General features: G+C 38.2%; 1 protein-coding gene across 1 annotated transcript in view; it reads left to right on the forward strand.

Annotated features, from left to right (window-relative positions):
• Window positions 1-8394: 8394 nt before the first annotated feature.
• FAM169A (family with sequence similarity 169 member A) overlaps window positions 8395-14823 on the forward strand; it is a 16954-nt gene continuing 10525 nt past the window's right edge. Inside the window, exons 1-4 of the mRNA XM_019472244.1 lie at window positions 8395-8529; window positions 10006-10105; window positions 11172-11257; window positions 12648-12819. Coding sequence (XP_019327789.1) covers window positions 8395-8529; window positions 10006-10105; window positions 11172-11257; window positions 12648-12819 — 493 coding nt within the window. The remainder of the gene's footprint in view (window positions 8530-10005; window positions 10106-11171; window positions 11258-12647; window positions 12820-14823) is intronic.

Below are 14823 nucleotides of genomic sequence, written 5' to 3' on the forward strand. Positions count from 1 at the left end.
GGTTACTGCAACACTAGTCTCACTGAGGTGTTAGGTTAGTTATGTTAGGCTTGATAGTCCACCAGCTGTCTAACCAGATTCAGTGGTTTTTTGTAAGTATGGTCAAGAGAAGAGCTTTCTTTATTGTTCTTATCTCTGAAATCACTACATGTGTTTATGAGGTGGCCCTTCCAAACCTGAGGGATAATATTAGAGGAAGGTATGAAGGTTTGACAACAAGTTGCCAAGAAACATGGGCACCAAGTGGGAGTAGGAGATGGTCTTCTGATAGCAAGTGAAGTGTGTTAGAGGAAGGTATGAAGGTTTGACAACTGAACAAGTTGCCAAGAAACATGGGCACCAAGTGGGAGTAGGAGATGGTCTTCTGATAGCAAGTGGCAAATAAAGCTGTAGAAAATCAGAGAGGAGGCATATCTTATCGCCTTGTTGAAGAGGTGCCTGGAGAAGCAGGAGGCGAACCTAGGGATGCAGAGTTGTGGAAGATGAGCAGGGGCAAGAGCAGCATGGCTGGGTGTGTCCCAGGTGGCTGGCTGCCCAGCCACCTGAGGAGGCAGGCTGAGTGTGGGCTACAAGTGCTGAGCTATAGAAAGGCCTTTAAGATCTTTAAGAGCAGATGCTGTGGGGTATAAAGTGCAGGAGCAAAATTGGAGGGAACTGAGGGTGGAGCTGGAGAACTGCAAAACAGCTGTTCTAAACTGCTGAGGCATGGAAGGGACAAAGAGCAGTGACCAGAGAGGAAAGGTGGGTCATTGGGGGTATCTGTGTGGGGTTTGGTGTTATTTTTTAAGACCCTGAGCAGGTTTGTCTTGTGTTGTGAAGGGGAGATAGAGGAAGTGGGAGATTAGAAAGAAGAATGAGTGCTGAGCACAGGGGAGGTCAGATATATGTCAGAGAGGTGGATCCAGGAAGTAATAATCCCACTTAGTCCTATCTTTCTGTCTCTTAGATGTTGATTATTTTCAAACACAACTGGAACGGATTTAATTTTGTGTATGGATATATTCACCTTGAATCTGAGAAGCTGAAAGGGAAGGCATGAAAGGTTTATTTAAGAAAAAACTCATTTTTCAGATTTATTAATTGTGGCTATTTTGAGTAGTCTCAAACACAGAATTTTAATTTAGTAAATCTCTGGCATGCTTTCCTTGTAGGAAACACTTGTGCATATTAATTTCCCAAAACTCTCTACTGAAGAAAGTGCTCTTCAAGAAATCAGACGATAATATCATTAAAATGTGAGACTGTAGAAAAACGTAGGTAACAGGTTACCTATGTTTGTATATCTAAGAACTTAGTCTTTGATTAAATAGGCTACCTAATCAAATACCTGATTTTAATCACTTGAGCAAAATGCCAGTGGTGTTACACAGGTGTTTAATCAGGCATACACTTAAGAACCTTACTTACCTAAGGTGGGTTTAAGAGTGAAGTTGCATAACATATTCTCCTAATACTACTCTGTCACCTTGGTTTTGATAACTGGTAAGTTTTCTGTCCTGTTTTCATTAAAGGTATATGATTTTGTAGTTGTTAACAGAGTTCATGTTTTCTGCAAATCTAACCACCAATTGATTAAAAGCACTCTTTAATGTTGTTGCTTATACTTTCATTAAGAGTATCTAGTTTTATGTTAGTACATTTTGGATGCGGTTTAGTCTTTTAGAACTACCAAATTATATTTTATTACATGTTATAACATCTTGGATATATTTAATTGTAGAATGAACTTTTAAATACTTTAAGGCTGTTTTGTTTTAACTAAATTAATATACTTTTTCAAACTTTAATTCATGTTTTTTAACTGAAAAGAAATCACGTGCAAATACTTCTTTTTTAATGTGGAAGACTTTCTTTTTCATTCCTTGTTCATGTTTTGTTCGACAAGAAACTGTTTGAACCCAGTCACATAGACCTTTCGACCATAATTCTTGCTGATCTCCACTGTAGTTGTGTTTTATACCACAACTGGGGCGTTGGATCCTTTATGCAGATTTCATAATTCTGTGTTACACAAGTAAATTAAAGTTAAATTGTGGTGGCTAATTAATGAATGGAAAGGATTGATTATTTTTGTTTGTTTATTTGTATTCAAATCAACAGCTTTGATTTGTGTCTCCCGTAGAAAACTAGAGCTGTGTAAGCTGCTTCAAGCAGATTACAGATAATGTTGCTGACATATTAATCCAGAGCTCTTGGTGGATGTTGACAACAATTTCTAGACCATGGCCCTGTGTTTCCTTAAAAACTTTCTATTTGGGATTTTATAGGGTATGAGTAGATGTTATCTGGGGTTTTTTATTCCTTTTTTTTAAAAAAAAAAAAAGACTTTTTCCTTTTAGGAAAAAAAAAAACCCTAAACCAGAGCAAATTTATGAGTTGGCAAGAACTTGTATTTAGGATTGACGTGTCTATGTTCTCTAAAAATGTGAACAGAAGCCACACTGCAAGGAAAAAATATTTATATGCCTTAGTGCTATGGTGCAGAGAACCGTTTGAAGACCACTTAGGAATACACAAAACCAAGCTTTTTGAATTAAAACCCAAGAGAACCTACTTTTAAATATGTAGTTATTAAAGTGAGGAGGGTTTGAGTTGTCTATTCAATGTGGCAAATAGTGTATTATTGTTGCTTCCTCAAACCTGTATGTTTTTCAAGAAATCCTAATATATACTCTATTGTTTAAAATACAACTTCCCTTTTCTAAAATATCTTCTGCTTCCTGCAGTTGATGTACATTACATTACAAATTAAAATGAATAGAGTTTTAAGAGATGGGGATATTTATAAAACATAAAAGCTTTGTTACAATAGTGGTCTAAATTGTTAATTATGGGACAGGTTTTCTCTATGTATTTCAAACTACAAGACTCATTATAAACCAGATCGGTACTCTCTATACGTATTTAAATGATTATCTCAGCATAGGTTTAAAATTTACTTATTTTTATATTAGAAAAGGACGAACAACCTTTTTACTTATTTAAAAGTTTCAGACTGTATTTGGATAGAAACAAGAAAAAACAACATTTAAAAACAACACCTCCCAATTTAAGATATTTCAGGTTGAATAAAGAAGAAACAAAAGCAATGAAAGTGTTTTGTGTATGGGACAGCTGGTAGTCTAAGCAAAGAAACATGTAATTTGTTTGTTAATAGAATTAGTGTTAGTAAAACTTAACAATTTTAGAAGTGGCAGATGTGATGATTTTTTTTTGTAGTTGAAGCTATAAGACTGAAAATACTACTTTTTAAAAATTTTTATTTTTCTTCCAACTTTTATGTAGTTTTACAGCTTCCACCAAACCAGCAATTGGACATTGCGAGGTGGGAAACTAACACAGCAAAACGGAAATTATATTCCTGCAGCTCTGAGATGATGATTGCTGGTTTGGTGCATCATCAGATGTAGTTCTGGAGCATGGCTTGGGACTTCTGTGGTCCTGGCTTGATTTTTCTCTGGAACATCAGCAGCTAATATATATATGGAAATATATATTTAGTTTGTTCTTTATGTCTCTTCTCATGATGCTACCCCAGGTGTAGCTTATAGCTAGTCTGGGAGATCATGGTAGGATTATATTTTTAAGATAGAACTTGGTTCAAGGTGCGTGATGATTCATAAGAAATGCATGGCAGTCCTTGAGGAGTTCTGTGATCCAATACTTCAGCACTTGTTTAAATAGGTTAAAGCTTAGGTCAGGCACTATAGTGGTTTACTTCTTTGTCCGAGCAGGCCAATACTTTATCATAGGGCTGGACCTGATGTGTGTCCTGCAGGCTGGATTAGTTGTCCTGGTTTAGCAGAAAAGTTCTGCAGGTCATAGCTTGAGCATGCTGGGGTCTGTTCTCTAAACTTCAAATTTTAATTTAAAAAAACCCAAACCCCTAATTAAATTAGAATTATTTATTGTTAAACACGAATTTAAATCTGAAGATTGTTCACCTGCTATGTAGCTGTTGATTTAGTTTTGCACATACTTGTTACACCAGGCATATTTACGTGTCCCAGTTATTTTATGTTGAAAAGTCCTTGGTGGATTGTTTGTGGTTTTGTTTTGTTTTTTTTTAAAGAAAAATGAGCTGTGCGGTTAAGTTGTGCTGTCTAAGTAATTGTCTACTTCCGGTACTTGTCAAGTTTTGATACAATTTGTGTTCAAGTATCTCATGATCTCGGTAAAGTATTTCTCATACTGGTCTCTTTGAGGTAATGATTATTTGCATTTTGTAGATGAGGAGTTAATGCAGATAAAGTAACATGTCTGTGTTAGAGCTGGAAATTCATCCTGATTCCTCTAAATCCTTGGCTGGCAGCCTAACCGCTTAGACTTCAGTTCCCCTAAGATAAAGGTACCCAAACCCAGTTTAATCTCTATTTAAGCCCCCTGACATGCTGTAAGAAACAATATAGCTTTTGGCTTCGTATCTTTCTGCTATTTTGTGGCACTCTAGTATTGAGGGTCTGCAAGGGGATGAACAGATCTCTCCGTTCTTGCTGAAATCCATGTGTGAGCTGGAAGCTGCATGTACGGTCTATCTCTCCTTCATGCACTCCTAAGATGAAATAGGGGTTGCAGCTATAATTTATAAATAAATCAATTTGCAATGTTGCCCACTTGTTCTACATTTTTTTTAACCTTAATGCTTGTAGTAATAAAGATTTTTGTGAATAAGGAACTGCTTCAGTTGCACAGGAATGTGTTCATTCATCCTGTTAAATGTAATTTTTGTCGTTGTTCCTTGAATTGATCTCTGTTACCCTCTGGTGCTGCAGCTGTTCCTAAAAAAAGGACGTGCCATTTTTCGCGTAGTAGCTTGCATAATGTTGACAAGGGGGAAAGTCATACAATTCCGCATTAAAACAAATGTTGCTCATGTGAGTTTATGACATGCAATCTTTAATACTATTATGTTAAATGATATGGTTATGAAGACCGTAAGATTTATTTTCTTTCACTTAAAACATGAAAAGCATAATTTGCCTCATTAAAAAAACTAAAATGAATTTTATTCCCCCCTTCCAAACACACACTTCTAATATGCCTTTTGTACAAACGGTTGTGATGAGTTTGGTTGCTTAAGGCTACATCGCATGTGCTCAGTCAACCTGACTGTTAGCTAACCAATTGGAGCGGTACCCCATGAGCAGAGCACAGTCCCACAATGTGTGACAAGGATTTGACCTGACAGTTTTACAGTCATGCAACACGTGGGAGGCTTAGAGCAACAAAAAGGGGCATGAGGGACTGTGTGGCAGAGACCTGTGCTGTTCCTGCTGCCTCTGCGGAGAAAATGTGTAATGCTCTTGTCAAGGAAAACTGAAAAGCTATTTTCTCTTTCCCTTTTTCTCTCTCCTGCATTACTTGAGACTGGCTAGATGTGGAGCCATCTGTATTTTTACTTTGTTAGACACTGACAAACCAACTGTGTTTGTGAGGGAAATGTATTAATTTATTACTACTGGAAGCTGTTTGGTTTGTCTTTGGTAGGTTATTTTGCCTTTCAAAATGAAGATGCTTTCATTTTGGACTGTTGAACTACTTCCTTATGCTCTGCTGTAGATTGGCATGGGACATTCTCCTTTCATCACCTGTTTAATGCTTTTAATGTAATTTGATAACTTTCTATGTATAGTTACTTCAGGGATCTAGTGAACTTGTATGTTGTGAAATATTTCTGATCTCCTCAACACTGAGACGAATTACATCACACAAGAGTTTGAGAGCTTGTCACTTTACATGTCTAATCTGCTGCACAGTACAATTGATAGATATTTATTTAGCAGGGATGCTGAGTAGGTTTTCTTTGGTTCAATCTTGAAGATTGCTCTGTATTGGGTTTTTTTCTGCATAACCTGTTCTCTGTAAATGATAAAAGATGAAAAGTCAAAATTGACTAACATAAGTGGGTTGGGAGTGGATAAAGTCAAAGTATGCTATATGAAAGTGTTAAGTAACCCAAACAGCTAAACAGAAAGGAGGTCTTTGAATGATTTCAAATGTTATTGAATGGTTATTCAATGAATTCATTAATTAGCAGAAAAGAGTTTTTTGTCTTTTTTGCTTATAAGCAAAGATATGGTTGTTGCTTTTATTTTCATAGTGGTGTAGTGGTTGGAACTCAGATAATCTACTGAATTTCTTATTGCATATTTTCTGCTTTGGTCCTGCATTATTTTATTCTAAAAAAATGCCAGGAATTATGACCTAGAGGCTTTCAGTTATAGCTTGTGGCTTGCTGGTCTGTGTTTCATGTAATAACAAAAGCTCAGCTCAATTTGTCTGTTATTCTCAGAGTTATCCCAGCACTTAGGTATTTCTTTAATAGTGAAGGGGGGTTTCCCCTTTCTGCCAGCATACAGAAAATAAAATCTTGTGTTTTTCATGTGTCTGTATTCCCTTAAAGCAGAATTTACCTGGCCTGTTGCAGCTAACTGGGTGCTAAAGCCTCATCCTCTTGTAGAAGCAGTGACATGTAATCTCACACTTCACCTTTCTTCCTGTTCTCTTGCAACATACTTATATCAGGCTAGTCCATTTACATGTTCTACGGTATTGCCGGTGTGTTTCAGAACTGTAATATGGGTGGTTAAACCATATCTGTTAGAGGTGAGGAGACCAGCGGTGGATGAATTGCTTCTCTGGCAGCAGCTCCTCTGGCTGCGGTGCATTGCTGCTGCATTCAAAGGCATGCATGCCTCGCCTCTGGCTCTTGAAGTCCCTTTGCTTGCAAACAGGAGGAGCAAATGGAGTTGGCTAGTGTCAGGTGTCTCTTGCCTGCTTCTGCCCTGTTAACAAGGGCAGCACCTGGAAGGTGGGAAGAAACAGGTGGAGAATTAAGAGATGCAGCTAAGCATCTGAAAGGGGCAGTGAGCAATAGCAGGAGGAATGTGAGAGACTGGAAGAGAAGGCAAGAGGAAATCCAAATAACAGGTAAGGGGAAGGAATGAGCAGAATTTTAAAGGAAATGGCTGTGGAGAATGTGCGTGTATATCTAAACAATAGCATTCGTGGAAAGCATCAGTGTGTTCATCAGCAAAAGCATTAAAGCTAGCAGTTGTAAATGCCAATGAAGTCATGTGCCAAGTTTGTTTTGCAATTTTAACAGGAAAAAAAGAAGTCTCTTTTGTAGAAGCAGAAGCCTCATCTATTCAAGCAACTTAATAGTAGTACATTATTGCTGTTAAAAAGCTTTTAAAATGCAGACTTTTTAATTGCTACTGGGTGGGTTGAAATAAAAAGCTCTCTTGCATTTGATTTACCTGTGTCAGTAGAGCACTGAATGGTGGATTAAAGGGAGGGGACTGGAGATAAAGGAAAAAAAATCATTAAAACAAAATTTAAAAAAAAGACTCCATAGTGGAGACTAGGAATCATAAATCCCCTGTGAAAAGCTTTGTGTTTTTGAGAGTTGAGTGATGAGTTCCTGGGAGCTGAGCGAGACAGAAGGACATCCCTGTGTTCCTCCAGAACAGGTTCTCATGATCTTGTGGTAGCTCATGCTTGTGAGAGTTTGGGCCATAACTTGAAAGGAGCTGAGGGGTCTGTTGCTGTGTATAGTTTCATAGACCCGGAAGAGCCTTAGCTGAAGAGCACACAGTAGATTCCAGGAGCTCTTGTTCATCTTAATTTGACACCACTTTGACAAGGAAGGTTTGAATCTAAGAGCTTTCAAGGAGCTATTGCCACTATGGTTGGTCGTCAGTGCTTCAGTTTTTGTCTTGTCACCTCCTTAAAGTGTCTCTTTAGTCTGTTGTGGGCTCTTGTTTTTGGCGAGCTTGTAGCATCTCCTGTTCACAGTTGAAATGCTTTTGGAAACAACCAGCTGGTAGGCACGCTAGCTGGCCACTTGTTGAGAGAAGTTGTGAACAATGCTTTGGTTTCTTCAGAGGTGGATTTAAATGCAAAGCCTCCAAAAATAAATGAACTCCTCTTTCTTCTTGTTATCTTTCAGGCTGTTTACTTTTTAGTTGACTGGCCGCTTATTGCTTAATCTGTGGCCTCAAAAACATCAGCTGGGAGGGACATAACTGAGCCTGCCACCTCAAGACAGCATGTGGTCTATTGTACATGTGCTGCAAACAGGGGGCTTGTATGCTGGAAATTTGCCACATTTGGGTCTAAAGGGATCTATGGGCTAAACCCACCCTTTTCTGCTTTATAAACACAGATTGGGTTCATGTATTGTTTTACAGACTGGGTGTTAATAGGCACCATCCTAATTAAATGCCTGGAGCATTTCTCCTTTCTGGCTTGGATATGGAGGGCTCTAGAGAGCAGCAGAGGGGGGTGGGTGTTCAACAGTCTTAGTTAGGTGTTTAGCAGGAATATGTGATAAACTGTGCATTGTATCTCTGTACCTACCTACAGTAATAATGTTGCTTATTTCTTAAGAGGATGTCATTCCCTGTGGATATGTTGAACAGCTACAGTCATGAGGACTTGGAGAGCTCAGCAGAGGACTACTTGTCTGACCTTCGGTGTGGGAATCCAAACCATCCTGAATTCTTGTCTCTGCCAGACCACGGCAAAGTAAGAACCAGCAAATACCTTAGTCCCAGTTTTCTTGATATACTTGTAGATTTAAGATTTAAAATATCCAGTCCATAACTATTGAATTACATAATTATTTTAGCAAAGCTTTTGTATTTTCCAAATTCCTGTTTGTGTGTTAAGCTCTACTTTTTTTTTTCATTCTGTAGTTGGGTTTAAAACTGGGCATCAGTGACTATTTGCTGCTTCTAGACAATGGATCTGTATGCATTAAGTAATTTAAAAAAAAAAAATCTTAAAATTTCAACTGATGAGTCAAACTCTTTCCTAAAAAGCACTAACTCACGCGGTCACAAGAATCATAACTAAGGGGTTCATGATTTACAGAAGCTAACTGGCTCTTCTTGTATCTCAGTCCTTCAACGTTCTTCATGGTTGGGTTCAATTCTTGATCAGCAAGTTTCACTAATTTCAGAAGTGTTTCTTTTCTTTTTATCTGAAATATTCGCTGCTATTATTAGGAGTTCTGGTAGAGGCTGTCTGTGACACTTTGTTTTAAACATTTTGACCAACTTATGCAAGGGATGTGTTGGTTCTGTGTAGATGAACGTTTCTATTAGAACTAGTACCAATAAAAGCAATGGTGTATAGCTTTAATGTGTAAATGAGCTGAGAGGATTCTCTGTGGGAACAAAAGGTCAGTGCTGCAGATTCCTTGGCAGAAGCAGAGTCTTGAGTACTTTCCTGCATTTCTGCAGGTGCTGTATGCCTAAATATTTGTCTGTATTAGCATCCTCGTTTGTGGCATAGCATATCATAATCTTCTTAAACTGGGTAAGTAAGTATTTACCACACCATTAATGTCTGTCTAGTGTTTATGCATTAGTTAAATATTGAAAATATATGAGTTTTAAATATCAAAATCCATTTCCACAAAGGTACTTAACTCCTGAAAGATGGATTGATTTGACCCTTCTCATGTTGTTCCTGAGGGGAAATCAAGCAGACAACTTTGGAATTTCTAAAATGTGTGCAATTTAAGGGAAGAAAACTCTTTTGAATCCAGCCTTCCCACCTTAGCACATTAGGGCTCATGCTAACAAACAGCAATTTTGCTGTGCCAGTTTGTTTCTGAGTTTGACTGCCTGCTTGTTCTTCTGTTGGCTTTGACAGCTTGCATAGCTGGGACAGTTGAAGTGAACATACTGCTGGCTCTTTGCACAACTTACTTCAGTTGTGCACATAAATGCAAACTGCTGACAGCAGAGAGCTGTAACAGTATAAATTACTGTAGCTAAATCTGCCAGAGCTTGAGAGTCAGAACTCTTTATAATGTAGTCTGTCTTTAGGAAGAAATGTCTAAAGTAACAGTGGGGGTCTGATGCTTGTCCTTTACAGTTAACTGTTAAGCACTTGGTTTTCAACGTTCATCTTGCTTACCCTGCTAAACGTTCTCTGTGTATTTTACTAATGTTGTTTTGCAAGAGTCTGTTGAATTGTACACTCTTGTTTCAGATTCCTATTAGCTTGTCAACTGTGGGCTTCGTTCCTCTTTATGGTGAAGAGCAGACACACAAAGTTCTTGCTTTGTTTGCACCAGGGGACTCACTCACAGGTTTCATTTTAAGATTTTAATCTCTGTGTTGCTGTTTCTTTTTCTGTGACAAATACATCTAACCAGGCCCTTGCTCATTCCATGCTAGTGTAGCTCAACTTTGCAACTTTTGCATTTGTTGTTCACTGCGTTCTTGTTCCCATACTATTATTTTTTGTTGTGGCATCATATACACAAGTGATAGAACTTTGCATGTTAATCAGAGTAGAACTGGATCCATTGAATTCAGAAGATATGTAGCAAAATAACATGGTGCTTGTCTGAATCAAAGTACAACATGCATCTTTTGACCTCTGTGTACACCTCACCTCTCCAAAAGGAATTTATTGAGCGTTCATAGAATCCATTAATTTGCCTATGAATTTAGATGCTCTTTATTAGCAGTGATTGATCAGCATCAAGTGTAAATTTGTCTTTAGCTTTAGGTCCTAACATAGCTCTGGCTAAGACGACATCTCACCGGTTTTTGGGTTTTTTTTTTTTTTTTCTCCTTTCCTCCCTTCCGGTCCTCCATGTTTCCTTCTCTTTCCATTTAATGCCATGTATATGATTGCCAAGTTTGCCACAAATGCCCAAAGATCAAACTCTTCCTAATTGCTAATCCCATGGCCATCAGCCCTTTTACATTCATTTGACTCCCTAAAACTTGTACAGTTTCAATATCAATATCCATTAGCAACCCAAAACTAAAATACATGTATGAATGAGACTCCTCTTGGCAGGCCCCGTTTTTAGTGGAAGGAGGTGCTAGAGCACAGCGATGAAGGATAGTGCTTATGTCTGAAAAATAGTTCCTGTATGTCATACTGCACAAAATCCGCATTTGGTTTTATTGTTCTCAGTTTTCGAACAAGTTTTGGACTCAGGAGCATTGTGTATGGGGGGGTATATAGCACCACATTTGTTCTGCTAGGGTAGTGAGAGCTGCATTAATATAGTGCCAACTAGAAGATGCTTAACTTGGTTACTACAGTGTTATTCCTAATTGTTTAGCAGCTTTAATGAGTTTGTTTCTTTTGGAATGGTAAGAATCACTAACTTTTTATTTCCCCTTGTTTCTTTCAAGCTGTAGCCCTGTATCTTGCTGACCAGTGGTGGTCAATTGATGACATTCTGAGAACATCTGTCCCTGCTAGACAGGGGCTTCATCAGGTAAAGCGCTCCAACATTCACCTAGCAATTATTCTTATCCTTCAAGATAATGGCAAGTAATGGCAAATAGCTAGTGTGTGAGATGTTACATGTTTTCATTTCAGTCAGAAATGAGTTGCTGTCTCAAGTTAAAAGCAAGGTCAGTGGGAATAGAGGAATAGGTACTAGGGGGAAGGAGACTTGGTTGTGAAGATAGTGTCTAGAGCAAGAGTGGCTCTCGTACAGTAGCTTCATATGTAAGCTATTTAGTTGTTAAGAATGTTAAGAGTTTTTCCTTTACTCTTTAGGACATCGTTAAGTCTGGTTGTATTGAAACGTCTTAGTAGAGTGGTGCATTGTACACAGCAGTACCTATTGGTCTTATCAGGAGACTAGTAAGCTAAAAATATTGTCGGGAACCTGTTTGATAGAGGTGAGTTGGAGCTGGTGGCTTGCAGTGGCAATACATGAGGTCTGGGAAAGCAAGTTGCCTGGTATCTGCTTTATTGCTCATCACTGACCTTTGTTACCATTACTGACATCTATGTAGCATGGAGTTTTGTTTTTTTTCCAAAACTGGAAATCCATATTTTTCCAGGAGTGTAATTTATATCCACTCACAGGATCTGGGCATTCATCTTTGATTTTTGTATTTTTTAATTTACTCTAGAGAATTTGGCATGTAGCCTTGTTTTCCATGTGCTTCTTAATAGTAGGATGGTGATTAAGTTAGGAAAGCTGAATCTTTTACAGGTAGGGTAGCTGAGACTCTGGGCATTGGGAAGAGAGCGTCGTTCCTCCATTCTTCCTTCACAGTGGGTAGGTTACTGGTGAATTTAAATGTCATGAGTAAAAGGAACCCTGCAGGACAGAGAAAAGGATATTGAGTTCCTTGTTTCATGCCACGGAAATGGTTTAACTAGTTCTTCCACTGCATCATGTCCTGTTGTCTGCCACTCTGTCAGCAGTGATTGAGTGTGCCAAGTCCTGCTACCTCATGAGGCTCATCATTTCTCCTTTGTAGGACTCCAACTATCTGCTATACTGCTATTGTGTTTCGTGAATGTTTCTTAAATCCAAAAATAGTTTTGAGCTAAAATAAAAGCATTCCCCCCACCGCCCCACTCCCAGCACTTCTCTCAGCTTTTACCCATTGGATTAGGAGTGACACTGAAGTTGTGAAATATCCTCTGACTATGGTAGTGCTTTATACTTAACCTATTGCTATGGCTTCTGAGCATCTCCTTGCCCTCAAACAAACCCCAGAGCTTCATCCTGCTTTAGCACTTACAGCTTCTCTTGACTCCGTCTGCAGCTGTGTTAACCGGCAATTTTGAAAAATAAGGTCCCTGATGTGTGAGCATTAACTAATCTGACCACTCTTCTGAAATGTTCTTCTGTGTTTCCTTAGGTGAAGTCTGTTGGAGAGAGGGTTGTTCTCTATGTTCTGAATCGAATTATCTATCGGACTCAAGAAATGGAAAGAAATGAGATTCCATTTCTCTGTCATGGTAGCAATGACTATGCTAAGATCATGTGGAAAAAAGGAGAGGCTATTGGGTTCTATTCTGTTAAACCTACAGGTAAAACACTTGAGTATTGTGGGATTTGGGGGGGTAGAGGGAGGGAGATAGGGAGCTTATTTGAAGAATATTGTATTTAGTAGACTTTACAAGCCTTGCAGGTCTAATGAGTTCATGTTTTCCTGAAATCATAAGAGGTCAGATTGCTGTAAAATTTCTAGCTTAAATGCTTACGTGTTTTAGCAATCTAAGGAAGTTCTTAGATTTCTTTGTGTTCTACAAAATATATTTACAACTGTAGAAATGAGGTATATCTGAAAGCTTTTTTCTTTTTTCTGTAGAACAATTGTTTATGGTTGGATTGGGCTGGGTTTGGCTTTTTGTTTTTTTGTTTGGTTTTTGGGGTTTGTTTTTTTTTTTTGACCTAGCTCCAGAATGCAGAGATCCTGTTTATCTGAAATGATTGTAGAATCATATGTCATTATCACTTAAACATTTTATAGCACGACAGCATAGAAACTTTGCTCACAGGCATGAGATTCAGCTACACCTGGTAATAACAAAAAGAGATTCCCTTTCCTTCCACATATGCATTTCCTCAGAGATTACAACTGAGCTGGCAGGTTTGTTATTAATGTTACAGACTTTCTGTTGTTTTTCTTTTTTTTCTGAAACATTATAATTTCCCTTTAGTTATTCTGGAATTTTTTGTTTTTCATTTTTTGCTGAATAAAATTCAGTATTTGGGTAGGCTGTTTAGCACATTGATAGCACTTTGTATAATATCAATATTTGGATCAAGGAGAAACAGTCTGCATTTTTGTTTCATCTCTAGAGGGGGTTAACTAATTCAGGATTAATGATGGTAGTGGAGGCTCGCTGGAGATTTCCCCCATCTAACGTACATATATGCCTCTGCTAACTGTTAAAAATAAAATAGTAAACTGACTGGGTCACTGACCTATTCTGGTCTGGCAGTCAATATCGGAAAGCAACCAGCTAAGTTGTTGTGATTGTCACCTTTTTGTGTTTTTCTTTTTTTTCAAGAAATTATGCACTGCATAATTTGTATAAGTCTCAGTATTATTTTTAATGTAAAAATTGCTGTAGTGTGGTGGTCACAAAGTAGTATTTACATTGCAGTGGGTTTTGTTGTGGCCTTATAAAGCTGGAAATTAGAGTACTGATTCTATTTTTAGTCTAGAATGGGAACACTTCTTTATGTGGCACTGAAGTTTTGCTGTACTCATGCTCACTTGCTACATTTCTCATGATGCCCTCTCATTTACTTGTCCTGAGTTAGCAAACACTGAAGGCTAATCTTTCTAGGCATTATCAATATTTCACCCATGTTTGATTGTGTGCTGTATTCTCCAAATGAGTAGTCTACGTGGAGAAAAACAGCTCTGGAAACAGGTGGTTAGGAAAGAGTGGTGGAGCTTGACTGGCATCCCAGAGGATATCCAAGTAATGTAACCTCTCTGTCCTGGTTTTCCTTGCTCGAAAAATGAAGATAAGTGTGTTCATTGGTCTCAAAAGTACCAGGTTGCAAAGACTAACTAGGTTCTATAGACAGCTGTATGCTTCTCTTCGGCCTTTTTAGAGGAAAGGGCAACCTTTTGGCATAGTTCACACTGACTCACAAAATGAGGGCCTGAAAATGGGTTGGATAGTTGATGGGCTATCTTAATGCCATTATATGGCATCCCTTTGTCACCACTGAGTCCATAGCTACGCTTTCAATTCTCTGATACTGAAGTACCTGTGTGTTGTGACAGTCTGTTTCATCTTTGTTTAATTATGGATAATGTGTTGTTTATGGGAGAATTCCGATGTAAAGTGTCCTAGGATTTTTTGTGGTTTCATTTAAAAAAATCGGAATAATTGTTTTAGTCTTTAAACAAGAGCTGAATTGTAGTCTTGTCCTGGTTTCGGCAGGGATAGAGTTAATTTCCTTCCTAGTAGCTGGTACAGTGCTGTGTTTTGGATTTAGGATGAGAACAATGTCGATAACACACCGATGTTTTAGTTGTTGCTACGTAGTGCTTACACTAGTCAAGGACT

This window comes from Aptenodytes forsteri, unplaced genomic scaffold, assembly GCF_000699145.1.
Source record: "Aptenodytes forsteri isolate BGI_AS27 unplaced genomic scaffold, ASM69914v1 Scaffold99, whole genome shotgun sequence".
Lineage (NCBI taxonomy): Eukaryota > Metazoa > Chordata > Aves > Sphenisciformes > Spheniscidae > Aptenodytes > Aptenodytes forsteri.